The sequence below is a fragment of the Fistularia commersonii genome, chromosome 4 (assembly GCF_037954325.1).
Source record: "Fistularia commersonii isolate RoL2024-O1a breed Wild chromosome 4, RoL_Fcom_v1.0, whole genome shotgun sequence".
Taxonomy (NCBI): Eukaryota; Metazoa; Chordata; class Actinopteri; order Syngnathiformes; family Fistulariidae; genus Fistularia; species Fistularia commersonii.
This window is the reverse complement of record NC_141287.1, coordinates 22,122,910-22,148,043: the sequence shown is the minus strand read 5'-3', so window position 1 is coordinate 22,148,043 and position 25,134 is coordinate 22,122,910. Positions and strand designations below refer to the sequence as shown.

At 54.5% G+C, this 25,134-nt stretch overlaps 2 protein-coding genes across 2 annotated transcripts in view; both read right to left on the bottom strand.

Moving 5' to 3' along the window:
- The window catches only part of LOC147235135 (titin-like), a 183,393-nt gene extending 175,760 nt beyond the window's left edge, over positions 1 to 7,633 (bottom strand). Inside the window, exons 1-12 of the mRNA XM_086146017.1 lie at positions 7,378 to 7,633; positions 4,540 to 4,643; positions 4,030 to 4,233; positions 3,666 to 3,953; positions 3,501 to 3,583; positions 3,075 to 3,292; positions 2,917 to 2,992; positions 2,494 to 2,658; positions 1,917 to 2,177; positions 1,745 to 1,840; positions 937 to 1,176; positions 640 to 699 (exon numbers count right to left, since the gene is read on the bottom strand). Of these exons, the coding sequence (XP_086002143.1) occupies positions 640 to 699; positions 937 to 1,176; positions 1,745 to 1,840; positions 1,917 to 2,177; positions 2,494 to 2,658; positions 2,917 to 2,992; positions 3,075 to 3,292; positions 3,501 to 3,583; positions 3,666 to 3,953; positions 4,030 to 4,233; positions 4,540 to 4,630 (1,782 nt within the window). The 5' untranslated portion in view covers positions 4,631 to 4,643; positions 7,378 to 7,633. The remainder of the gene's footprint in view (positions 1 to 639; positions 700 to 936; positions 1,177 to 1,744; positions 1,841 to 1,916; positions 2,178 to 2,493; positions 2,659 to 2,916; positions 2,993 to 3,074; positions 3,293 to 3,500; positions 3,584 to 3,665; positions 3,954 to 4,029; positions 4,234 to 4,539; positions 4,644 to 7,377) is intronic.
- A 1,148-nt stretch (positions 7,634 to 8,781) lies between these two features.
- Positions 8,782 to 20,767, bottom strand: LOC147235134 (uncharacterized). The gene is made up of 7 exons (XM_086146028.1): positions 20,580 to 20,767; positions 20,249 to 20,434; positions 20,007 to 20,150; positions 16,829 to 17,035; positions 16,552 to 16,706; positions 12,079 to 13,351; positions 8,782 to 11,978 (listed from the first exon to the last, which is right to left on the bottom strand). Exons 1-6 carry the CDS (start codon positions 20,736 to 20,738, stop codon positions 13,327 to 13,329), a joined length of 876 nt encoding a protein of 291 aa, XP_086002154.1. The 5' UTR covers positions 20,739 to 20,767; the 3' UTR covers positions 8,782 to 11,978; positions 12,079 to 13,326.
- Between the last annotated feature and the right edge of the window lie 4,367 nt (positions 20,768 to 25,134).

The window sequence follows — 25,134 nt, the reverse complement described above, 5'->3', positions numbered from 1 at the left end:
GCTTACTAGAGAAAGTCACGCCATCCTCTATTTGAAGTTTTATTTTTCTACTTTTGATATGAACCCTTAATAGGGCACAAGCTTTTACGGTGGTTGTCGTTTTTTTCACGTTTTGTTTTCAATGGTTGCAAATAAAACTATAAACTACACCAGCAGTCGAGATCAGGGCTGCCAAAGAATTACGGGGATCATTACAAATACTATGATTGACAAATGCCGGTGTCAACTTCTTCCTTGCATGTATTGTTCGTTTTCGTCAAAGTCCGGCTAAACATAGAAGGCAGAGCTCAGACCGAGGGCTGCTCCTGACCGGACTAGACCTGAAGAACCTTGAAGGCCTGGACTCACAGGACATGGACCTTCTAGGTCAGAACCCTGTTCCCGTGATCACCAGGAAACACCTTCTCCACTCTGTCAGACCTTTTCAGAACAAGGTTTGTTGTCTGCAGGTTTGCTAACCCTGCTAACCCTGCTAACCCTGCTAACCCTGCTAACCCTGCAGACACCAGTGTCTGGAACGTCGGCCGGTACGATCTCACAGCCTGGACAGAAAACGCGCCTTCTGAAACTGACACATTGACAGTGACAGTAACAGCTGGGTTTCTTTTGAGAGGCAGCAGGAGGTGTGCAGGTACTCACGGCAACAAGAGTGGGAGGGACAACAGGCTCTGCGGCTCTGGTCGGCACGGCAACCACCTCCTGGAAAGAAAACCAGCTGAATCAGTGATTGGCTGTCCGGGGCGGCCGCTGTGGAGAGGAGAGCCCTGAAGGGGCGCCGGGGGAGGAGTCTCCACGGCGGGGGGGCGGGAGCGATGGGCCGCGTGAGGATGAAGGGCAGCGCGTGATTGGTTAGATTAGGATGACGGACAGCTGGTGGCGGCGAGGGCGGGGTCAGATGACGTCCACACGGGGTTAACGCTTGGGGGCGGGACCAACCTGGGGCTCCCAGTCCTCAAACTCGTCTCCGCTGAGGGAACAAGCCCTCGCGTGAAACTCAACCCCGCTCTGATATCTGCTGTCCTTAAAGGGCGGCTCCGGCGTTGCCGTCGCGCCCGCCGGCGCCGGCGCCCGGCGGGACGGACTGGGCGACTTGACCGGCTTGATGAGGCTCCTGGGGGCGGACGGCGAGGACAGCTCTTTCTGCAGCGCGGCGATGGCGGAGCCAGCGATGGACACCTGGCCGACCCAACGACAACAAGGTTAATCTCCGCCCCGCGTTCCAACGTCCAACCGTTAGTGGGCGGGTCCAACTCAGGGGGGGTTAATAAAGCAACGAGCAGCGTGATGAGAAGGTTCTGGATCCCAGCCTTCGTTTGAACTTTCGTCCTTGATGCGTGAAATTCACAGCAAAAGAGAGGAACAGGAAGGTGCTCCATGCCTGAGGGGATGAGCAGTGATCAGAAACATCTGGATCTGCTGAAGGCTTCATGGAGAACTGACCTCCATGTGGTTTTGAACCCTCACTCTCTCTCTCTAGGACTTCTGAAGAACATACAGTATCTGCTCTCCCCAGTTTTCTCACATATCTTGAACTTCATCTGGTTCTCATCTTTGTCTCCTCAGAAGGTAAAACCCAGGCGAGGCGAGCGGCGAGGGGGTGAAGATGTTTTAGGATGGCGGTGACTCTGTGAGGAGGATGTTCTGCACACGCACACGGGAGGTGACCGGACGGTTACGATGGCGGTGTGTTAAACATGGGATGGAAGCGTCCGGGACGGGTCTGAGCTGAGGCTCCGCCCCTTACCTCCTGGGTCACCTCGGGTTTGGGAACGCAAACTTTAGAAACTGTGAAATGTGGCGGAGCGGGCGACTCGGCGCCACCCGCGGATGTTCTCTGCATCTGGATCGGGAACCGACAGACGAGGTTAGAGAAGGTTAAAGCACCGGGAGATGAAGTCGGTCAAAGCTCCTCCGACCTGAGACGCCTGGGTGACCCGGGTGACCTTTGACCCCCGGACCCGCCTCTGCTCGGAGGTGACGACGGGCGGAGGCTCGGCGGGCGGCGTCCAGGCGGCCCGGACCTCCGTCTCGGCCGCGGCCCGCCGCTTCACCTCCGCCCCGGCGGGCCGGTCTCGTTCTTCCGGCCCCCCCTCGGGTTGGACGGGCTGGCGGACCCTGGCCAGGTCCACGGCGGCCACCACCGTGGCCACGGCCTCCGCCTTTTTCCCTTCGTCCTCCTGCTCGGACAGACCACGGACACGTCAGCGGCCGCCGAGCCGGACCTGGACGAGCCGGCGGTTTGTCCTCTGGACGTCAATCACAGAGGTTAAAGGGACGAAGGTTTTTTGGGAGGCGGCGACCTCCTGAACCCAGGACCTTCCTGGATGTACCGCAGACATACCGGGAGAACAGACCCGGGTGGCAGGCGGCGCCAGGAGAGGCCGGGTTCTCCTGAAGGAACCTGATGTTTCCCCGATTGCCGAGCGGCGTCTTTCCGATCGGTTGCTTCCTGCTCCGCGAGGAACCTGAAAGAACAGCCGACGAAGGTCTGACCTTCCTCACCTCTCTGGTGGCGACGACCTGCTGCTCCCACTGCTGGTCGGCGTGCAGCTGGAGGGCGGAGCTGACGCCGGTCACCCTGGTGACGCTGCTGACGCTGCTCTCGGCCACGTAGTCTCCCTGCTTCCACGGCGGCAGGACCTCCTGGGAGGCCGACACCTGCTGGACGGAGGAGGCATGAAGATGGACCTTCTACAAGAATCTGATTTCAGCTAAAACCGTCTGAGAGCTCTGCTGAAGGCTCCTCCTCTGCTCCGATTAGGTTGGAGATGTTTTTCTAGAACAAACAATGAGATGTTCTGAAGTAACGGCTTGTTCTGAAGTAACCCGCCTGCTCCTTGTGTATCTGACTGTGAGTTTGGTTCCTCAGCAGAAGAACACCTGGGCAGCGGGGGGGGGGGGAGGGGGGGGGGTTACCTGTTTCCGGATCATGATGGGCGACTTGACGGGTCTGATGGGGGAGACGGAGAATCTGGAGGACGGGGAGACGGGCCTGAGGGACGAGAGGAGGAACATCTGAGAACCTGGAAGGAACATCAACTCAAACGCTGATGTTCTCCTGGTGGAGGTCTTACCTGACCGGGGTGGGCGTGGGCCCCTTCACGGGCCTGACCGGGGACGGGGACTGCTGCCGGCCCCCCGTCACCTTGGAGACGAACGATGGGGGGGACTTGGAGGTGGGTTTCGGGGGAACCCGCGGGGGGGTTCTGTGGGTCAAATGCTGAGTCATCATTCCGGCCTCCACCTGCATCTCCATCACGCCGGAGGAGGTCTGGAAGCTGGTCTCCACCCTCTGGGGGAGGAAGGAGGGGGTTAACCTTTTGTCGTTGTTATTCGTGTTATTTTGTCGGATTGAGTTTGGAGGCTGAAGCTGCTGGAGGACGTGGAGATGGACCTCCATTCAACCCCAAACGTCACTGAAATGACTTCTCAGAGCCTCCACTAGAGGGCGCTACATCTCAGTCTGCTTCTGGTGTCTCCTGCCTTCCGACGAGTCTCACCCGCTGAACGGTCGCCTGGGAGGAGGCCATCTGGGAGCTGGAGATGATTGTCTTGGTTTTCTTTGCAGGAACAGGTTCCTCACCTGCAGGGAACACACTCTGGTGAACAGCTGGACACGGTGTGTGTGTGTGTGTGTGTGTGTGTGTGTGTGTGTGTGCGCTCACCCTGGACCAGCAGCTCTGCGGTGGACGTGGCTCGTCCGCTGCTGTTGCTGGCGGTCACAGAATAGGTGCCGGAGTCCTCCGGGAAGGCCTCGGCGATCAGCAGGCTGTGCAGATCTCCCTCCTGGAGGATCCTGAAGTCGGCCGAGCTCTGGATCTCCGCTCCCTCTCTGTAGAACTTCACCGCGGGCGCCGGGATCCCGGCCACGCGCGCGTCCAGCCTCACCTGGCTGCCCTGTCTCACCGAGGAGCTCTGGAGCCTCTGCAGGAAGTTCGGCGGCGCCGTCTCCGCTGCCGAGAGAAAGCGAGCCGGTTTGGACGGGAGCCGCGGAGGCCGACGCCGTCCTCGCCCCGGCGGACGCCTCACCTGTGACCAGGAGCTCGGCGGTGCTGGTGGCCTGTCCGGCGCCGTTGGTCGCTCTGACGGAAAACCTCCCGCTGTGTGCGGCGGTCACAGCGGGGATCTTCAGGACGGCGCGGCCGTCGCCGAACGAGATCTGGACGCCGGGCAGAGCGGCGGCGGAAAGAACCTGGCCATCACGAAACCAGCTCACCTCGGGAACCGGAGAACCTGAAGGGGAGGCGGAGGAGCCGCGGGTCAGAGGGACGGATCGACGCCCGGGGAGCTTAGCATTTCGCCTAGCTTTCCTATCCTAGCGTACGCTAAAGCGGCGCTAGCATGCGGCTTAGCCCGACGTCTCAAAAAAGGCCGGTTGAATCGTCAGGAGGGGGCGCTAATGTTGCCGCGCCGGCTAACGCTAGGCGTATCTCGTTAGCTAACGAGCTAGTCCAGGGTCTCCTGAGCCGCGTGTCCCTGACAGGACGGGAAGTCCGACACACACGTGTCGGCCGCCGGCTGAGATTTGGGGGTTCTTACCACTGACTTGAGCCTGGAACGTCGCGGCACTACCCTCTAGTGCCACGACGCTCTGCAGCGGCTGCGTGAACGTCGGTGCTTGAGTTGACATGTTGGTCGTCGCCCTGCGGGAGAGAAGACAGGGGGTCAGAAGGTCGGCAGACGGGACGCGGATCTTCAGCCGATCGTCATCTACAACATCTCCTGTCGTCGATTTACATCACATCAACGGCAGGAAACGTGGACGTCATTCATTCGCACATCGTCCTGCGCTCGGGGACACGGCTGGAGCCAATCACAGGGGAGGGGGCGGGACTTAACATGAACCAATCATCAGAGCATTCACAATTTCAGGCCTTCGGTGAACCAGACACTGTTTTTGGACTGATGATGCAGAACATGGACAGAACCCAAGCAGGAGAACATGGAGAACACACAGAAAACCAGGTATTTTGATGAAAAACAGAAGTACTCGTGAACCAAATCTCTCAAAGTCAATCTGTATCTACATGTAGAGGAAATTGACATTTTAAAAACAGGGTGAATTTAAGGGAGCGTCAGAATAAAGTCCCTCGGTTGAAAACTTCAGAAGGGAGGAAGGTATGAGGCAGGCCGTCTATTTATAAGTGCGGCAGGATTACAACCACCTGTTCCCTGAGAGACCCGCCTGAGAGACCTCAGAGACCTCAGAGACCTCAGAGACCTCAGAGACCTCAGAGGCTTCAAATGAGGAAACCAACTAGATTTAGGACGAAACATTAGATGTTATGACAAAAAACAAAGCTTCAAACGAAATAAATCAAACTGTTTCGACGTTCAAACCATCAGAAATTGATTTCAGAGGATCAACGAGGACCACAGTTTACTATCAGAGTCGCAACGACCAACAAAACCGCAACAACAAATAAAACAACAACAGCAACACAAACAAGATCCAGAACAGAAACAAGCGTCGACAGCAAAGCCGACAGAAGAGCTTCGGCAAACGGAACGACGGCAAACACTCGGTCCAGTTCAGACTCGACCGGAAAACCAACAAGCGACCGACAGGCGGACGGACGCCGGACCGTTCTGGCGTCTGGTTGGGTGTTTTCTTCTCCGGTCTGAACGCTTCTGTCCAACGACAAGTCTACGTCCTGAGAAAAGCAAAGTAAGAGCTGGACAGCTGAAGCCTGTTTTTGTGGCGAGAAGAGCCCCGGACGTCTCGGTCTCCTCACAGCGTCCACATCTTCTGGACGGGTCGGAGAGCCGGGAAAGACCCGCCGCTCCTGCTCCAGGGGAGCGGCGTCCCCTGCGGCGGCGGCCGGGATCAATATTAATCCGGATTGTCAAGTACCGCGAGTACCGGCAGGTACTGAGCCGATCAATACGGAGCCAACATGAGAAACTCTTCATCCTGGTTCACGAGAACTTCCCGCGGCACCTTCTCGCATTCTGGACCTTCCTGACCGATGACTGTCAGAGATCAACCACGACAAGTTTGTCAATATCAATATATCGATCGGCTCTGACTCGGAATGCAAGATATCAGAAAAACCGGTCGGCGTCGGGTTTGGTCCGAACGGAATCTGCTTTCAAAACAAAAGCAGCTAAATACGGGCCGGTAAAGCTTTCCATCGATCGAACCGATCAGTCCCGGACCTCCTGGAGGCAAAATAATCTTGGGATGACATGAGATGTTGGCGGAGCAGCCGATGGATCCAACACATGATTTGACCGCCGGTCTGCGTTGACCAATCAGAGACCGGGAAGTTTTTCACAATAAAACACCGTCTGGAACGTCTTTGCAGGAAAAGCACTCCTGACAGCAGACCAGCACTCATCATCTCAACCAGTCACTCCACCAACCCATCCACCGATCAATCAACCAATCAATCACCAATCAATCCACTCACTCAATCAATCAACCAAGCAACCAACCAATCAACCAGTCACTCAACCAATCAATAGCCAAAGGCCAGAAAATCATCAATCTGTATTTTATTCAGGATGAAAAGGGAGCAGCTGGCAGAGGAGCCTCCAGGCTCCATCACCCAGAAGGTGGAGGTCCAAGAGCTGGACCTGGAGAACCTCAAGGTCACACACACACTTCCACTCAGGACGCACCCCAGAATATTTACCCCCCCAGGACCATCAGCCAAGACGGCCGACCTCCCGGGGGACCCGGGGTCGCAGCCACCGGGGGGCGCCGCCGAGCCGGCCTGGATCCAGTCCATTCAGAGAAGGTCCAGGACTAACGGTGAGATAACCTTCTCTGATCTTCCTGATCAGTGGCTTCATCTCATTTGCACAGACCAGCAGACACCAGGTGAACACGTTCCAGCAGGAGATCCAAACACAAAGATCTTAATCTTAGACCCCGGAGAACCTCTGGGTCTCCGTCAAAACACCGGGGCGGCGGCCCGTCGACGTTTCCATGGCAACGAGTTCACGGAATCATTCAAATCAAACTTAAATATCAATCGAAATAAAGGTTTTCCACCTCCGTCGGACCCGACGTTGGTCCTTCAAGAGCAGATCAGGTTCTCCATCTAAGATCCCATTGGTGGATCCACAGAAGAACATAGAATTGTTCCTTGGAGGTTCTCCTTCTAGAACCAGCTGAGACACCAGAAGAGGGTCCCCCTCATGTCCCCCCCCCCCCCCGACACACACACACACATAGCAGCCAGTCATTTGGGGGTGTGTGTGTTATCTAACCCGGGACAGCAAACACTATAAATAACCCCCCCGCCCCCCCGACACCTGGCTTTGATTGACAGGTGCAGCCGGCGGCAGCTGATAGCCTCCCGTCCATTCCCTTAAAAAGCCATGCTGAAGGTCTATTCTGGGACCTCCAGCTCCGGCCCAGACACTTACTTGTGGAGGCTGACGGCCGGGGGGGGGGGGGGAGGCCCCGAGGAGGAGGGGGGTCCCTCGGTCCGGGGGTCCGGGGGTCCGGGGGTTCCGCTCACAAAGTCCCACTGAAGAAGAGCTGAGCCTGGGAAGAAGGAAGTGACAGAAAAACAAAACTACAGGCCGCGGCGCCGTGTAGTTTTGTTTTCCCCGCGGGCAGCAGTCCCTCCAGCCGAGGCGTCCGGGCCGGAACGCTGACTCTGCTCGCCGACGCCGACCCCGCCGACGCCTCTTATACCGCCGTGACGTCACGCGGGCGGCCCGCACCATTGGCCGGCCGGGCGGGGGGGCGGGGTCACGGGGTCACGGGGTCACCCGTCAGCCGTGTCGCTGACGGACTCACAACAGCCCCGCAGGACCGCAGGGAGGACCTGAGCCTTCTCCTTCTCCGGGGACGTCCTGGTGACTTCTTCATCCATCCAGGTGAATCCAGAGAACGTCTCAGCGCCAGATACTGGCTGGGAAAGAAAACCAGCTGGAGAAAACTCAGACTTGGAAGATTTAAAAAGTAAATGAGTAGTGAGGCGACCGACTCCATCGCTCTTGTTGTTCTTCTCATTATTATTATTATTACGGTTACAGTCGATAAGATGACAACCATTATTTTTATCAATATTGATTATTCTCACTGTTGCCTTAATAATTTATTTTCATTTATCTGATTGTTTTTTTTATTGTCGTTGTCATGATCATTGTAATCGTTGTCTATTTTGCATTAAATTACATTTGGCAGATGCTTTTATCCAAAGAGACTTACAATAGAGGACATAAGGACTGCAAATAACACTTGCAAATACAAGATGCAATATTTTACTGTTATTGTTGTTGTTTTGTAAATATTAGCATTGCTTTTGTCAACGGGACTTCCGCCGGACACCGGAGGCTGCGCCTCGGATCAGCAGACTGATCTTGAAGATCTTCAAGATCGTCAAGATCTTCAAGATATTTAGGATGTTGAAGATGTTTAGGATGTTGAGGATGAACGGCTCTCGGTGTTACCGTGCGGTGTCGGCCTCTCGCCTCTCGCCTCTCGCCGTTGGTGTTCCGGTCCGGCGGCCACCGGAAGCAGGTGGGAGCGGAGACATCCGGATCCATCCGGATCCATCCGTGTCCTCCGGAAGGAGCGCTGCGCGTCAAGCCGACGCTCCGTGCGGGAACACGGTGCGCGTCCGCGCCCGCGCATTGAGATTATTTGCCTGAAGGTGAACCCGCAACAACCCGCAACACGGATGAAGATCCAGGTGGAGGCGGTGACCTCCTGGTCACGTGGCTCCGGCGCGGGTCAGGTGACTTCCGGATTTATTTGAATAACAACCATAATGAAACTTTTTTTTTTTTTTTTAAATAAAAGGTCAAACTTCGAGTCAAAAAAGGTTTATTTTTTATTTCTTATCATTTGGCTCCGTTCCCAAGAGTGACCTCTGCTCCGTTCATCTGAGCGGAAGGAACCCTTTTTCTGAAATGCCTGCTGAGGTTTCTTCTCGTCAGGTTCTAGAGGAGGACCAGCAGGAGGACCAGCGTCCAGAACCAGGTCCGCCGGTCCTGGTCGAGGAAGGTCTCCTCGCCGTCCTGACACCTTCAGCAGGTCCCCGAACGCATCGCAAGACATCAGGACCGCCGGAGACGTCACGAGATCCGGCTGCTGTAGAACCAGGAGGAACCTCAGACAGGTGGAGGCGTGGAGGGCGGGACGACGGCGAGGAAGGCCAGGGGCGGGGCTTAACCCCGGACCGCACGGCCGCGAGTCGTCACTGTCCGTGGACTGGAGAAGAAGGAGGGAGAGCATGGAGAGAACATGGAGAGAACATGGAGAGACCCGGGTAGAACGTTCAGAGAGAACCCGTTCCAGGATCCCTCCTGCCAGGAGGTCATTGGTGGCCCAGGTCGACGTTCAGGTCGGCCTGCTTGAAGGCCCAAACTTATCCTCGGGAAAAGCCGATCGAGGTTCAGATGCTGACGCTCAAATGTTCCAGGAGATTCTGCTCACCGGCACACAAACACCTAAAACCATCTACAGGACTGTCTTAGAAAATTAGAATATTGTGATAAAGTTCTTTATCTTCTGTAATGCAATTACAAAAATAAAAATGTCATACATTCTGGATTCTTTACAAATCAACTGAAATATTGCAAACCTTTTATTATTTTAATATTGCTGATTATGGCTTACATCTAAAGAAAACTCAAAAATCCTATCTCAAATTGTTAGAATATCATGAAAAAGTAATTTTTTTTTTTTTTTTAATTGCATCACAGAAGATAAAGAACTTTATCACAATATTCAAATTTTCTGAGACAGTCCTGCACTTCTGATGTTCTGAGGTGGATCCACGTGACCTTCGACGGGCGCCGAAAGCAGCGCCACCTGCCGGAGACACCGAGGAGGAGGAGGAGTGATGAAAGCTCTGTGATGAGCACCGTGGGTACTTGGAGTAGCAGCATGCTAAGCTAAGCTAAGCTAGCTTAGCAGGGCTGTGAGTAGCCTCGGAGGCTCTGTGGCAGGAAGCCTCTGCTGGAAACAGGTGATGCAGTAAAAATAGCGGCGGGTGGAGAAGCTCGTGGCGGGTGGATGAGTCACCGGCAGGATCTTTGCCCAGTGGACTCGCACAGATCAGGAGGCGGAGCTTCTATTCCCGTCCCTGACCTCACGCTGACTGAACTCACACTGTTTTCTTTGCTCAAATCTACTCATCTCCTGGTTGTACTTATGCGATGGAACATTCTGGAACCTCGGCATTGTTCTCACTGAACAGATGGTCCCGATGTTCTACTTTTAGATCTCCAACTCCTGGGAGAACATTGCGAGGTAGTGAAGACAAGGAGACAAACTTTGGCCGGCCGGGTTTAGGACGGAGCTTCGGAGGCCGTGGAGCAACGAGAGGAACCGACGCACCACAGCGCCGCCTCCTGTCTGAGGTCCAAAGGGTCGGTATGCTGCCAACGGGCTACTTAGAAGAACGCTAGGAGATCCGATCTGTAAAAGTGGGCGCACAGAGCCCGGAGTCCAGCAGAAGGTACCGAAGGATGCTGGACGGGAAGCCGGGCTGCTTCTGGAGCAGCAGCACTTGTCGCGAGCAAGTTTGCCCGGGCGGTTTCCCAGCCGTGACCCAACAGCTGACATCAAGTACGGAGCGGTTAGCTAACGGGCAGTAATCAAACCTCCACTAGATGAGATGGTCGCAAACAGCTAACGTGCAGAGATCCTGAAACCCTGGAATGAAAGAGATGCTTCGGTCAAGATCAAGAACCAATTAATCGGATTTATTTTGGTGCTGATGGATGTTTGCCAGGTGCCAGGTCCAAATGAACCTGGTGTGATGTTGAAAAGTGTATTTCTGAGATGAATCAGGAGGAAAGACCTGCTCTTTTGTTCAGCTCAGAACTTCTCAGCAGACATGGAGGAGGTCCAATATTTCCATGTTTGCTGAAAACTACCATTAAGGCAACCGGTTCGGGGCGGCACAAACTTCTGCGCTCACTGAAGCTACGCAGTGATAGGAGTCAGAAGGTGGTGAGAACCTAGATGGAGACAGTTGGATGTTAAACATCTAGAACATCTAGAACATCTGTTATTGTGGGTGAGGGTTGGTGAGGTGAGTATCTGTTACTCTTGCGAATTTTGTGTGTGGAGGTGGAGCTGGTCTGTGCTCCCCACCAGGTGAGCGTGGGCTCCAGATGTCCCATCAGCTCCTGTGCCGTCGGAGGGCCTCCCATGATGGCGGCTCAGAACGAGGATCCTGTGAGGCCGGATGGACTGGACAGGAGGCTGGTCTGCAGGAAAGAGACTCCATCTGGGACAGAACCGGTCCGGGTTCTGGTGTCTCAGCCGGGGGCGGCAGGGAAATGTCATCAGGTGACGGGCGCTCGTACTCGTCATTGGACAGAGAATCATCTGTCATGGCTTCCAGCCTCTGGAGCTCCGCCTCCTCCGGACCTCCTGCTGGTGAATCCTGAGCGAGAGTCATCGCGAGAATCATCAACCTGAGGTCAAGTCTCTGTAGAAATGAAAGAATCTGCAGAAGCGAGGTGATGAATCTGAAAGAGGCGGCAGGGCCGTCGGGGAAAAGATCTTCAGATCGATGTCAGCGGAGAAATAATGGGGAGTCAAACGGCCCTGGGCTGCACCGTCCATCTCGTCTGCTTCTCCGGGTCCATCCTAAAACACCTTCAGGTGAAGGTCCACACTCTGGTACGCTGGACTGAGACAGAAGGTCCGAGCCGGTTCGGACAGAGGAGCATCTGCCGCGGCAGCAGCTTGTCGATACTCGTGGTCCGATGGAATACCTGCCGGTCCAGAAATCTGGTCTTCTCTCACTGACCTGCGAGGAAATCATGACGGAGGTCCAGGAAGTGAAGATGTCACTGCCTCCAGCTTCGCTCCCTGAGTCTCAGTCCGGGTGTCGGTGAAGGACGGGCCGGTCACCGAAGGTTCGACCTGCCAGAAGATGCTGTGGATGGTGCGAACCTGGCGCCCGGGTGGGGCTGGAGAAGGGGATCGGCTGAAGGTAGGGGTTGGTCTGCATGGGCTGTGATGCTCCTCTGGAGATGAGGTGAGGGGCAGCGCTCTGGGTGGAGACACGACAGAGCAAACACCGTGGAAGTAAGAGGTTGCCCTCCATAACCTTCTCATCACGGACGGTGTGGTTGTGGCAGCAGGAAGCTCACCTGCTCCCTGAGCCTTCGGTCGCTGGGCTCTCCTCCTCCTGAGGCCTCCTGCTGGTCCGGTCCTCCTCCCCCCCCAAGGCTTGGCGGCGGCTCTCCGACCCACGTTTGAACACATCACTTCATCTGGAGGAAGAGCGAGAACCTCGGAGGTGAACATCATTTGACCTCCTTGGAGACCGAAGGCCGGGAGGTCGCCTGACGAGGAAGGCGTGGAGCTATGGATGCATGTCTGCAGGAGGTGTGAGTGAGATGTGTTGAGATGTTCACCGCCTGCGAGGTCCCGAGCCTCCAGATGTTTGCCGAGCGTCTCGGCCATGAATCTCCACCCCTGGACACGCGATCGACAGAAACATCGACTTCCTCTCGGAAGGCGCTTCCCGTCTCTTCGGAAGAGGAGCTGCAGACCTGATGGTGCAGCTGGACGGCGAGCCGGATGATCTGCTAGATCCTGTCCTGCTGCCGAGGAACCGTGGGCAGCACCATCTCCTCAAACTGCTGCCGCGGGGCGGACGCCGCCTCCCGACCGCGGCACGCCGTCCGCAGCTTCTCCAGGCGGGCGACGGTGGCACCACAGCTGGTACTGCAGGGAAGAACCAGGGGATTCTCACCGTGGGGTAACCATGGTAACCAGCTGCTCCGAGCTCTTCGTCCACCCTTTGGTGCAAAAACCAACTGACAAGATTCCCAAGATGCAGCTCCTACCGGTATGCTAACGCTGACACTGCTAATGCTAGCAGCTAGCCCCTGTATCTGGACGACTGACGCTAAAGGAGCATGAAGTCACTGCTTCTCCTGGACCAAAATCACCCGGACTTGTAATTTGAGGAACCCTCTGGAGAACCTGTTGTCGGCCTGGTCGTGCGCCGCCGTACTGTGACTTTATTTTGATGTTCTTCTTTCTCTGCATTGACCCTTCGTGGGTGAAGCTGGACGGCAGGAAGCCACCGGGCGGCTTCGGCTTCGTGGCGTCCCGCAGCCTGCAGCTCCCGAGCTCCGGCACTTTCTCCTCCAGCTCGTCCATCTGCCTCTGCATCCGGCGGACAGCGTCCTCCACGACCTCCACGACCTCCGACCCCGGCCGGGCTCCCGGCCTCTGGGCCCAGGAGGAGGGTTTCTCTTCCCCCCTCCGGGCCGGTACCTGCAGCCGGGCCTGGACCCGCTCCACCTGCTCCACCTGCAGCAGCCGGTTCCTGGAGGCCTCTGGGCTTCAGCTCCTGTGGGTTCCCTGCAGGCGGCTGACGTGCCTCCTCAGCTCCCTGAAGGAGTCCCGGAGCTGCAGGGGAGAACAGAACCACTCAGAACCAGACCAGATCCGTCCCTCAAAGCCCTGAGCTTCTTTCAGAGGAACATGTCCTCTTAGAAGATCAGCTTAGAACCCTGGACCTCCTGAAGGAGAGCCTTGGGTGAATGATCAGAACGGAGGGAGCAGAGGGCCGGCAGGAGCTCGATGGTAAACAAGGTCAGGCAGATGGACGGCCTCGTTCTCCTCGTCTGGGTTCTCCAAGTCGTCCATCTTCAGTCCGGTCACCGAGTTCCATGAAGACCTTGAATCGTCCGTCGGTGTGAACGGCAGGGTGAACGGTCGGATGATTGACAGCTCAGGTTAAGCTCCGCCCGACGGTGATAAGCCCCGCCCCCTCGAAGGAGGAATCTGTCCGGAGAACCCGGAGAACCCGGTCCTAGATTGGAGGTTTAATTTAATCTCAGACGTTCTGCCTCCCGCTGGAAATATCAGCTCATTAAATGTTGGGAGTCCATGAATAACCAGGTTCAGCCCTCCTCCCTGCAGGCCGTTCTGATGTTCCTCGCTGAAACGCGTCGACGCCGCTTTCATGGGGTTATTTCTGGAGCGGCGGGACATCTCAGCCTGACGGGGGAAGCAGATGTCGGATCCGTCAGCCGAGGACAGCCGGGGGAAGCAGGGAGGAGGAGGTCTCATGTTCCTCCGCTCTGAAAACCTGGAACCTGATCTGGAAATCAAACCGACGCTTGGACGTTTGTTCGTCTCTTCTTCCTCCATTGTTCCTTCAAGCTCAGCCACTTCCAGAAAGCTTCATCCTGACCCCTCACCTCCTCCACCTTCTCCTTGTTTATAAATATATTTTCTAGTTTTACTTCTGACTAAATTCTTCTCCTCACCGAGCCATCATGGATGAAGCTGAGCAGAAGGCAGCAGTTTGGACGGCGCAGGAGGAGCTCGGACCAATAATACAAGCAATTAAATCATGAATGGTAATAATAATATAGATGATTATTGATGGTCATAATAATGATAAAAACGATGATGACGATCATCAGGCAGCGAGTGATGGAGAGCAGGAAGCAGTGAGTTGGGTGGAGGAGGAGCAGAAGGAGCAGAAGAAGCAGGAACAGAAGGAGGTGGAGCTCCTGCCGGGGGTCCATCAGAGGAGGAGTCTGATGGTCTCGGGCGGATTTAGAGGCGCGCCGTTATTTTTAGTGATATCAGGCTTCAGTTGTCAACACTTTGGCCTCTGGGATGCAAACCAAACAGCTGCCGGCCAGTGGAGAACCCTGAGTCCACACCTCCACTCCTCTAGACCTCCAGACCTATAGACCTCCAGACCTTCAGACCTCCACTCCTCTAGACCTCCAGACCTATAGACCTCCAGACATCTAGACCTCCAGACCTCCAGACCTTCAGACCTCCAGACCTCTAGACCTCCAGACCTCTAGATCTTCAGACCTTCAGACCTTCAGACCTTCAGACCTCCAGACCTCAAGATCGCCAGACCTCTAGACCTCCAGACCACTAGACCTCTAGACCTCCAGACCTTTAGACCTCCAGACCTCTAGATCATCAGACCTTCAGACCGTCAGACCTCCAGACCTCCAGACCTCCACTCCTCTAGACCTCCAGACCTCCAGACCTCTAGACCTTCAGACCTCCAGACCTCTAGACCTCCAGACCTCCAGACCTCCAGCAGCTCAGAACTGGACTCGGCCTCCACTCGGTCCAATGCTGGACTCAAACGTTTCACAAGCGGAAGGATGAAACTCTGAGAAGAATCCTGGAGCTTCAGGATTCTTCTGGAAACCCTGGCCTTCTGCTCAGCAGATGAAGCTCAGTGCTCTCCTGTTAGAATTCATATTATAACTATTATCTTTAAGATTTGATCCATTCGTCCTGCTGTCGTTGATGTTTGTTGTGTATTTTTATGGATCTGTGGTCCATTTAAGTGTCGCCCTGATACTGCTCTTCTTGAGAAGACATCTTGTTGATGGTGGTCTTCCTCCATCTTAGTAGTTTCTGGACTGGTTCTTGCCGGTCTTCCTCTCTCTGTGGAGGGTCAAGACTTGTATTGTCATTCCGGTCCTGGCAGAATCCAGTTCCAGCTTTGAGTTCCTCCCTGTTGGAGGCTCAGAAGGTCTGACCCTCGCTGGGGTCTGGGTTTCTCCTCCACCTTCTCCACTCTGGGCTTCTCCTCAACCTCCAACTGTCAGCGTGACTCAGCCATTCGGACACGTGACCCTGCTGTTTGAGGGCCACGGCAACAGTAACCGGGGCGCCGGGCGGGTCAGACCTGGTCAAACCAGAACCAGCAGCTGCGGGACTTTCCTGGAGTTAAATTTAGACCTGAGACGCTCAGAGGCTCCAGACCTGCAGACAAGGAGAACCACGTGTTCTGCAGAGGATGAATGGATGAAAGTGCAGATCTCCAGCAGAGTCCACCAGCCTGAACCCTCTGATGATGTCTGCTTCGGGACCTTCGGGGGATTTCTTTCAAAACTTTAGAGAACCTTCTGGTCCTGTAGAGCACCGTCTGCTCCACCGAAGAACGTCCTCTTTTCAGATCCTTTCTGGAGGACCGTACTCCAGTCCGTCTTCCTTCCCTTTCCACCTGAAGCTCAGCTGGTCAGATGGAGGTTCTGCACCGCCCGCTTACGGTGGGCTCATCTGACCTTTGACCTTTGACCCGCCTGATTGGCTGCCGGGTGGAAGCTTCCTGTCGGGCCCAGGATGGACTCGAGCCGCCGGACCTTCTGCTTCACCTTCTGATGGAGCGTCAGCAACTCTCCCAGACCCTTCTTCTGGTTCTGGTCCTGGTCCTGGAGCTTGTCTTACTCCCGCTCCAGTCCCTGGTCATGAAGAAGGTTGGTTCCACCTGAAGCTCAGTTGAAGCTCCGCCCACAAACATGTTAGCGATGTGTTAGCGAGCACACGGTTATCGTCAGGTGCAAATGGACACACTGTGTGTGTGTGTGTGTGTGTGTGTGTGTATGTGTGTGTATGTGTGTGTGTGTGTGTGTGTGTGTGTGTGTGTGTGTGTGTGTATGTGTGTGATGTCCAGTTGGTGGACACCATTAAAATTCAGAACCAGGCTAGCTGCACTTGTTAGCATGGTATGCAGTTAGCACTAGCTGCCTGGCTGTCCATCCATCCCTTCTCCTCAGCTCTGGTCCTGAGGCATCTGCTCTGGGTTCAGGACCTGGTCTGGTCCTGATGGGACTCACGCTGAGATGATGTCCGCCGGCAGAGATGAGGTCCATCGGCCTGCGGCCCTCAGGCTCTGAGCCCGGGTCCACGTCAGGACGGGGGTCCAGCAGATCCCAGAGGCTCTTCGGGTTCTGCACGATGAGAACATGAGCTGGTGTCTCTGGTCAAAGATCTGGAGAACACATTGAGAACCTTCAGACGATGGAGAACCGAAGTGGGAGGAGACAAAGGTTCCCCGATTCCAGACTGAGTGGGTGCAGCTCTGCAGCGCCGCCTGCTGCCACCATGTCTGACCTTCTGCAACTGCTCCTGGCTGTTCCTGCACATCTGCACCTCCTCCTCCTCTTCTTCCACTTCTTCCACATCTTCCTCTTCCTCCTCCTCCTCCTCCTCTTCGTCCTCCTCCTTCTTCACTTCTTCCTCGTCTTCCTTCTCCTGCTGATGTTTGCACTGAAGCTTCTGAACTTCCTGTTGGTCTTGAACGTGCCGATTCATTGTTTCCTGTATCGAGGAGGTTATGGACAGCAGGTTCAACCCTGGTGAAGATGTCTACACACACACACACACACACACACACACACACACACACACGCACACACACACACGTACATCCAAACAGACCCCCCACCCTGTGACACTACTCCATCTGTAGGCTCCTGACAGCGCCTTGCCGCCGGGAGCTGACAGGAGCAGGGAGGAGGACCTCCTCGTCCTGTCAGACCTTGGAGAAGAAATGACTGCTGGACCAGTATCTACAGGACCGGAGCAGCTGGTCTGCAAAGTGTTAGTGATCCACACAGGAAGCTGAGGTGGCTTTGACTCTATCCCTGACCCCTGACCCCTGACCCCTGACCCATGACCCCTGACCCCAGGAACGTGGGTCGTACAGGTGGACAAACTCACGCAAGGAGATCAGTGAGGGCCAGGAACCGGGACTGACCTGATCCAGGTCTAACCCAAAATAACCCTGGTCTAACCCTGGTCCGGGGACAGAGACCCGATCCTGAGGCCACCAAACCGGATCCCCTCCGGACTCTTTCAGAGGGGAGGATGATGAGGAAGCTCCTCAGCATCATGGACAACATCCATCACCCCCTGCAGGCCACGTTGATGTCCTGTCAGAGCTCTTTCAGTCGTAGACTTCTTCTTCTTCTTCTTTCAGCTTTCCCCTTCAGGTGTCACCACAGCGAGTCAACCTTCTCCATCTAACCCTATTCCCTGGATCCTCCTCTCTCACACCAACTACCTTCATATCTTCTCTCACTACGTCCATAAATCTTCTCTTTGGTCTTCCTCCAGACCTCCAATTCCAGCATCCGTCTACCAATATATTCTCTATCCCTCCTCTGTCCATGACCCAACCATCTCCGTCTGGCTTCTCTGAGCTTCTCTCCAAAACATCTAACATGTGCTGTTCCTCTGATAGACTCATTCCTGATCCTCTCCATCCTGGTCACTCCCAAAGAGAACCTCAACATCTTCATCTCTGCAACCTCTAGTTCTGCCTGCTGTCTTTGGTCATTGGAACAGTTTCTAGTCCAAACATCATCGCTGGTCTCACCAGTGTCTCCTCCACCTTTCCTTTCCTTCTGGCTGATGTTCTTCTATCTCTTGGTACCCCTGACACTTTTCTCCACCCATTCCAACCTGCTTGGACCGTCTCTTCACCTCTTTTCCACACTCTCCTACGCTCTGGACTGTTGACCCCAAGTGCCTGAAATCCTCCAGCTTCTTGATCTCCACTCCCTGTAGCCTCACCGTTCCACCCGAGTTCCTCTCATTCACACACATATATTCTGTCTTGCTGTGACTAACTTTCATTCCTCTCCTTTCCAGAGCATACCTCCACCTCTCTAGATGTTCCTCTACCTGTTGTCTGCTCTCACTACAGATCAAAAGGTCAAATGTCAATGTCAATAATTATTATTATTGTGTTAACTTTGTGTCACTGTGGGACTTTGACTTTACCACCAGACTGATGCCACCAAGGAGCTCCACTGAACGCCACAGGAGGTCTTTCCTACCTGAGGCTATCAGACTTTTTCATTCCTCTTCCCTCAGCCGCAGGGAATCTTCAATCTTTGTAGTTACAGTTAACAGTTAAGACAATTCATATTTCATTGTATTTCTTATTCTTCCTCCTTTCTACTATTATCTATTACTGCTGTCTTTTTACTTGAAACTCTGGCACAACAATTTCCTTCGGGATTAATAAAGTTGTTCTCATCTCATCATCATCCCATCATCTCTGGTTGTCCTCAGAAGTCCTGAACGGACTTCCAGCCCTCGCCGGACACCAGCCCCACTTCCAGACCCTGATCCGACTCGAGCCCGCCGGGGCCGAAGGACCCCTGAGGAGACACCGGGCACCAACATGGCTCAGCTGGACTTCCTGGCCGGCGCCTCTACGGGACGTATGATGTCACGTTACTGTGTAATAACACAACACGCGGTCTCTATTACTGCGTAACAACAACCAGGCCTGCGTTACAAATTGAACTGCCACAGTTTGTCCCGTGTGCTGTTTGATTGTGTTTACACAGTATTTACACCCCAGCTGCCATTTTCAGCCTGGACGGGTTGATAAATGGCAGCTAATCATTACACCGTCATTGTGCGCTAACATGCTAATACATGTTAACTTGCTTGTTATGAGGTCTAACATGTCCTGTTACACACTGAAAGTCAAAGTCCCACAGGGACACAAAGCTAACACAATAATGATAAAAATAATAATAATAATTATAATAATAATAATGATAATGATAATAATAATAATAAAAGAGGGTGAATCAGCAGCAAAGTGCACTCTTACATTAAACAGTGAGTTGTGAGGAAAACTGTCATGTCGTGCTAATAGCACTCATGCCATTACATGCTAACATACTATTACACCATTACAAGCGTGTTGGAGTTAGTACATGCTAACATGCTAACAACAGGCTACGGGGGCGGGGCATCCAGAGCTGACGGGGTGTTTGAGTGACAGCGGGGGGGCTGCGGGGGCAGGATTGATGTGGACGGACAGTGATGGCTTCTCATCTTCTGCCCTCCTCTGAAGCTCCCCATCCTCTTGCTGGCATGGAGACCAACAGCCCATCTGCTGGAACATGGATATGAAAAGTCCTGGGATGTGAGGTCAGTCTGCAGGGGGAGCCTTCTTCTTCTTCTTCTTCTTCTTCTTCTTCTTCTTCTTCTTCTTCTTCTTCTTCTTCTTCTTCTTCTTCTTCTTCTTCTTCTTCTTCTTCTTCTTCTTCTTCTTCTCCTTCTTCTCCTTCTTCTTCTTCTTCTTCTTCTTCTTCTTCTTCTCCTTCTTCTTCTTCTTCTCCTTCTCCTTCTTCTCCTCCTCCTCCTCCTCCTCCTCCTCCTCCTCCTCCTTCTCCTGAAGGTTGTCAGCTTTGCTCCTTTGGAAGGTCTTCCAGGTCTGTGGGATCAACTTCACCTCCCTGGAATCAGAACAGGATTCTGTTACCTCATGGGTCCTGGACTTTGGTTCGTCCCCGGTTCTGGTTCTTTCCTGGACCTCCTGGATCTGCCGCTGCAAAGCCTGATCTGCCCTGCTCCTTTGGTCCTGGAGCTCCTCCAGGACCAGCTCCAGGACCAGCTCCAGCCCTACCTGGGAGAGTCACCATCATCATCATCATCATCATCACCATCATCACCTTCATCACCTTCTTCATCACCATCAAGAACAAGAAACATTCGACCACTGACTGATAACATCTGCCCATCGATGGAAACGGACCAGAGCGAGACGGTCCATCTTCTCCAATCCAGGTTCTCCACGTTCTTCCCACAGCTCATTGGAGGGTGAATGGTCAGATGATTGACAGCTGAGCCCCCTAAGTTAAGCCCCGCCCCCCAACCCTGGAGGGGCTCCGATTGGCTCCTCCCCGAACCCTGCGAGCAGGATGAAGATCCGGCGTGAACGAATGGATGGACGCGTGAAGACCAGGAAGCTCGTGGTTGTGTCACGTTGGAGAGGTCCTGCTCCTCTTCACCTCCACCTTCACCTGCCTTTCCTCCTCCCAGTGAATCATCTCACCTCCTGCTGCTCCTGCTGAGGCTGCAGTTCCTTTCCTCTCCTCAGCAGGGCGTCGAGGAGCCGCAGACGCTGCAGCTTCTGCAACAGAAGGCCGCTGGTGCTGAGGAGCTTCAGAGATCTCCTCAGGAGGTCTGAAGGCCACATAGGGGAGGAGAGCATCCAGGAGATGCCGGTCGGGAAGATATGAGTTCCTCTTCCACGCCTTCTTCTCCAGAGGAGCAGACACCGACTCAGCCTGGTGTCCTGCAGAGGCAGAAGGTCTCTAGAGGAGCTCAGCATGCAGGTGGAGTCCAGGTCCAGGAGACAAACGTGCTCGTCTGATCCGATGATTGATTAGAAGATCAGTTTGATCGGTTGCCACGGAGACGGGTGGACACGTTTAGTTCTGGTGTCGGCCAGAACTGTCGGAATTTTCAGCTGTGTGTGTGTGTGTGTGTGTGTGTGTGTGTGTGTGTTTGTGTGTGTGTGTGTGTGTGTGTGTATGTGTTTGTGTGTGTGTGTGTGTGTGTGTGTGTGTGTTAATATGTTAATACCTTCAGCCCGTGGACCAGCTGTTGCTGCTTCTGGATCAGGTTTTCCTGCTGGTTTGATCCGATCTCACAAAGACCAGGATGGACCTGGACCAGCTGGAGGTGGACCAGGGAGCGGCTCTGCACACACACACACACACACACACACACACACACACACACACACACACACACACACACATCATTTATAAATCCCAAAGATGATACCATCCCTGGTTGACCCCTCCCCGCCCCCCTGACAACAAGGCTGCCGTCCAAAGGGGTTCTTTGGTCCATGGTGGTCCTCATCTGGAAGGCTTTCAGATGTTCTCCTCAGCCGTGGTCAATGACCTTCTGGACCTCCAGCTCCTCCGAGGGTTTGGACTCCTCGCGGTCTTTCCACCACCCTGATGATGTTCCAGTCTCTCCTGAGTCTCCAGAGGCTCAAACCAGAGCTTCTGTCACAGCTGGAGGTTCTTGGTCCTCCAGCTCTTCTCCAGCTCCTGCAGCTCCTCAATTCAGATTCAGGAGATCCTTCATCAACGTATCCTTAGGTCGCCATGACGACCTCGAGACCGGCGACCTTCATGTGTCTTGAGGTCAAGAGGTCCTTTTGACTGACCTGCCCCCCCCGAGGACCTCTGATTGGACTCTGCTGGACACCAACGGGCCAATCAGAGGAAAGGAACAGAAGCGGTGGCGACCAATCAGAGTGCAGGAAGGAGACGCCGCTGGGTAAGGAGAAGATCCAGGTTCTTTCAGACTGAGCTCACGTCCAGATCCTCGGGGCCTCTGAGGAGCAGCAGCCGACCAGCATCGACTCCAGTGACCCTCTGCCCTATTGGCCGGCCCCAGGTTAAGCCCCGCCCCCCGATGACCCCCAGGCTGTGATTGGCCGGTCCAGGAGCCCCAGGATGGGGAGGACGGAGTCTGGAGAAAGACCAGGAAGGACCTGGAAGACCTGGAGCAGACTGGGAGAAGCTGCAGCCTCACATGAGTGTGTGGGTCTGTGTGTGGACGTGTGTGAGTGTGAGAGTGTGTGTGTATGTGAGTGTGTGAGTGTGTGAGTGTTTTATTGTGTGTGTGTGTGTGTGTGTGTGAGTGTGTGTGTGAGTGTGTGTGTGTGTAAGTGTGGGTGTATGTGAGTGTGTGAGTGTGGGTGTATGTGGGTGTGTGAGTGTGGGTGTATGTGAGTGTGTGAGTGTGTGAGTGTTTTATTGTGTGTGTGTGTGTCTGTGAGTGTGTGTGTATGAGTGTGTGAGTGTGTGAGTGTTTTATTATGTGTGTGTGTGTGTGTGTGTGTGTGTGTGTGCGTGTGTAACAACAGTATTCCTGACTGTGATGTAGTATCTCTGGCATGTCAACAGGACAGTGTTCGCACGCACACACACACACACACACACACACACAAACACACACACACACACACACACACACACACACACACTCAGCATACGGTCATGCTATAACAGGAAGCAGTGAAAGCTCCCAGAGGAGGTTCTCCTTGGAACCTCAGCAGAACCATCAGAAACCATCAGGAGACCTTTTGACCTTCACCAGTTAAAGTCAGAAGATCAGCTCGGTCTTCATCCTGCTCTTCCTCCTCTGTTAAAGTCCAGGAGCCTCAGAGAAGGTCTTGAGATGTTTCGTATGAGGAAGTCTGAGATTTCCCACGGCCCCTGAACGCAGCATTCTGTTCCAGGACTTTCCAAACCCTTGATGTTTCTCCAGGGCTCTGGTTGAAGAAAGAGGAAGGAGCTCCTGGTGAGGAGGAGATCCTCGTGGTCTCCTTCGACAGTGAGAACATCACAGATGTTCCTGACCTCCTGCAGAGGAACCCTGGCACCGGCGCTGAGACGGGTCCAAGTCACCTTGAGGACGGAGACGACCGTCTTTGCTTGGTGCTGAGGGTCGTGGAGGACGCCGCCGCCGCCGCCGGCTTCTCCGTCTCCCTGGTCCTCATGGGTGCCCTCTGAGGAACATCTGCGGCGGGTTCAGGAGAGTCCAGGGGAGACCAAGAGAGTCCAGGGGAGTCCAGAGAGTCCAGGAGAGACCAGGGGAGACCAAGAGAGTCCAGGGGAGACCAGGAGAGTCCAGGGGAGACGTCTCCAGGCGGTTTTCCAGGAGAACTGAGCTTCGGTCGGCACGAAGGAATCCAAGGTCGGAAACATCCGAGGAGACGATGAAGCTCCCGCAGAAGACACTCTGTGAGGTCCACCAGGATCCAGGAGCAGGAGGAAGGTCCTCGGTCCTCACGAGCCAGGCTCCTCTGAGAGGAACGCCTGAGGGCAAGAATAGAAGATACAGGACCAGCGGCGCCCCCTGTCTGCAGGACCTTCTCTGCACCTGGAGCTTCCTCATGACCTGGGATTATTTACAGCCCAGTGTGTGTGTGTGTGTGTGTGTGTGTGTGTGTGTGTTGGTATGTAACTGCCTATCAGTGTGTGTGTGCGCGCCTTTCTGTGGCTCTGTGTGTGCGCGCGTCTGTCTATTTGTGTGTGTGTGTGTGTGTGTGTGTGTATGTGTGTGTGTGCGTTTGCATCTGCCTTTGTATGTGTGTGAGTGCCTTTCTGTGGCTGTGTGTTTGTGTGTACGTCTGTCTATTTGTGTGTGTGTGTGTGTGTGTGTGTGTGTGTGTGTGTGTGCGTCTGCCTTTGTGTGTGTGTGTGTGTGAATGCCCCTCTGTGGCTCTGTGTGTGTGTACGTCTGCCTATTTGTGTGTATGTGCTCGTCTATTTGTGTGTGTGTGCGTGTGTGCGCGTCTGCATTTGAGTGTGTGTGTGTGTGTATGCTTGTCTATTGCTCTGTTTGAGTGTGTGTGTGTGTGTGTGTGTGTGTGTACCTTGTGGTCCCCCTCTGATGGGCTCTTCAGAGACACTCCTCTCCTCTTTCCAGCGCGAGCTCCATTGTGTTGCCATGGCAACCTGAGGCCTGTGTCTTAGAGGGCAGGAAGCTGACCTTCTGATTGGCTCATCAGGGTTGCAGTGGGGGGGCGTCACATGACACCCAGGAGGGCTGAAGAACATACCTGAAGGTTCTAGTCCATAACACCAGTGTGCGCAGAACACACACTGGAAGGAATACCTACCAAATCTTGGACTGCAATTACAACACATGCACACACACACACACACACACACACACTGGAAGGTCCTCTAGGAGATGAAGATCTGGTCCAGGATCAGGTCTGGAGTCATGCGAAGCAGTCTGTCGGTCTTCATTAGCCTTCTGGCTCCTCGTCCTCCTCAGGAGTTCTACCTTCTTGGTCTCCAGGGTTCCTCAGGCGGTTCCTCAGACGGGACATCAGGTCTCCTGCAGCTTCCAGGGTGGAGTTTGCTTGCTCTCGCTCCTTGGAGTCTCTGATCATGAAGATGATCAGGAGGAGGCTCTGCATCTCCTTCTCCAGATTCAGGCACTAATAATGGCTCCAGTGGGGACCCGGTGGTCCGCCAGCCCATAATAGTCCTGCAGTCAGGGCGGGGGTTACCGTGGAAACCGGCCGAGCGCTTCCCTGGGGGATGCTGCTCTCATTAACGCTTCACACTTGCAGTGGTCACACCTCAAGTCAACACACACACACATAAGTCCAAAGCATGTGTGTGTGCCTGTGTGTCTGTGTTCTCCATGGTTTCCACCATGGTGGAGAACCTTGTATGCTCCAGTGATCCTGAGAGCGCTGCCGTCTGGAGCTCAGGGTGGTTAGGTCACCCATGGTGGCGAGTTCTAAGGGGACATTCCAGGCAAAGTGCCTCCTGAAGACCTGAACAGTCAAAGCAGTGGATGAAGGCCTCAGCAGAAGGTGGTCTCCAGTGGATCCAAGCCTTTCTCTGCCGAGGACCATGTGGTGACCACAGAGCATCAGCCTCCCCTCCAGGACCAAAGCCCTGAGAGGATCAGGAACTCAAGAGATGAACGGCCATCCTCTCCAGAGCGCTCAGGAGGTCCTGTGTTGACCTCCTGAGCTCTCCTCGAAACACGACTGGCTGAGGAAGGAGGGAGGAAGGAGAAGGAGGGTATTGTTTCTTGTGGAAAGCTAAGCCTGCTGA

Coding starts and splice junctions, on each gene's coding strand:
- LOC147235134 (XM_086146028.1), bottom strand. CDS start 20,738: ATGCTCTCCTCCCCTATGTGGCCTTCAGACCTCCTGAGGAGATCTCTG. Junction 20,435..20,579: donor CTCAGCAGGAGCAGCAGGAG/GTGAGATGATTC, acceptor TCCTGCTCGCAG/GGTTCGGGGAGGAGCCAATC. Junction 17,036..20,006: donor CAAAGTCCAGGACCCATGAG/GTAACAGAATCC, acceptor TCCTCGATACAG/GAAACAATGAATCGGCACGT.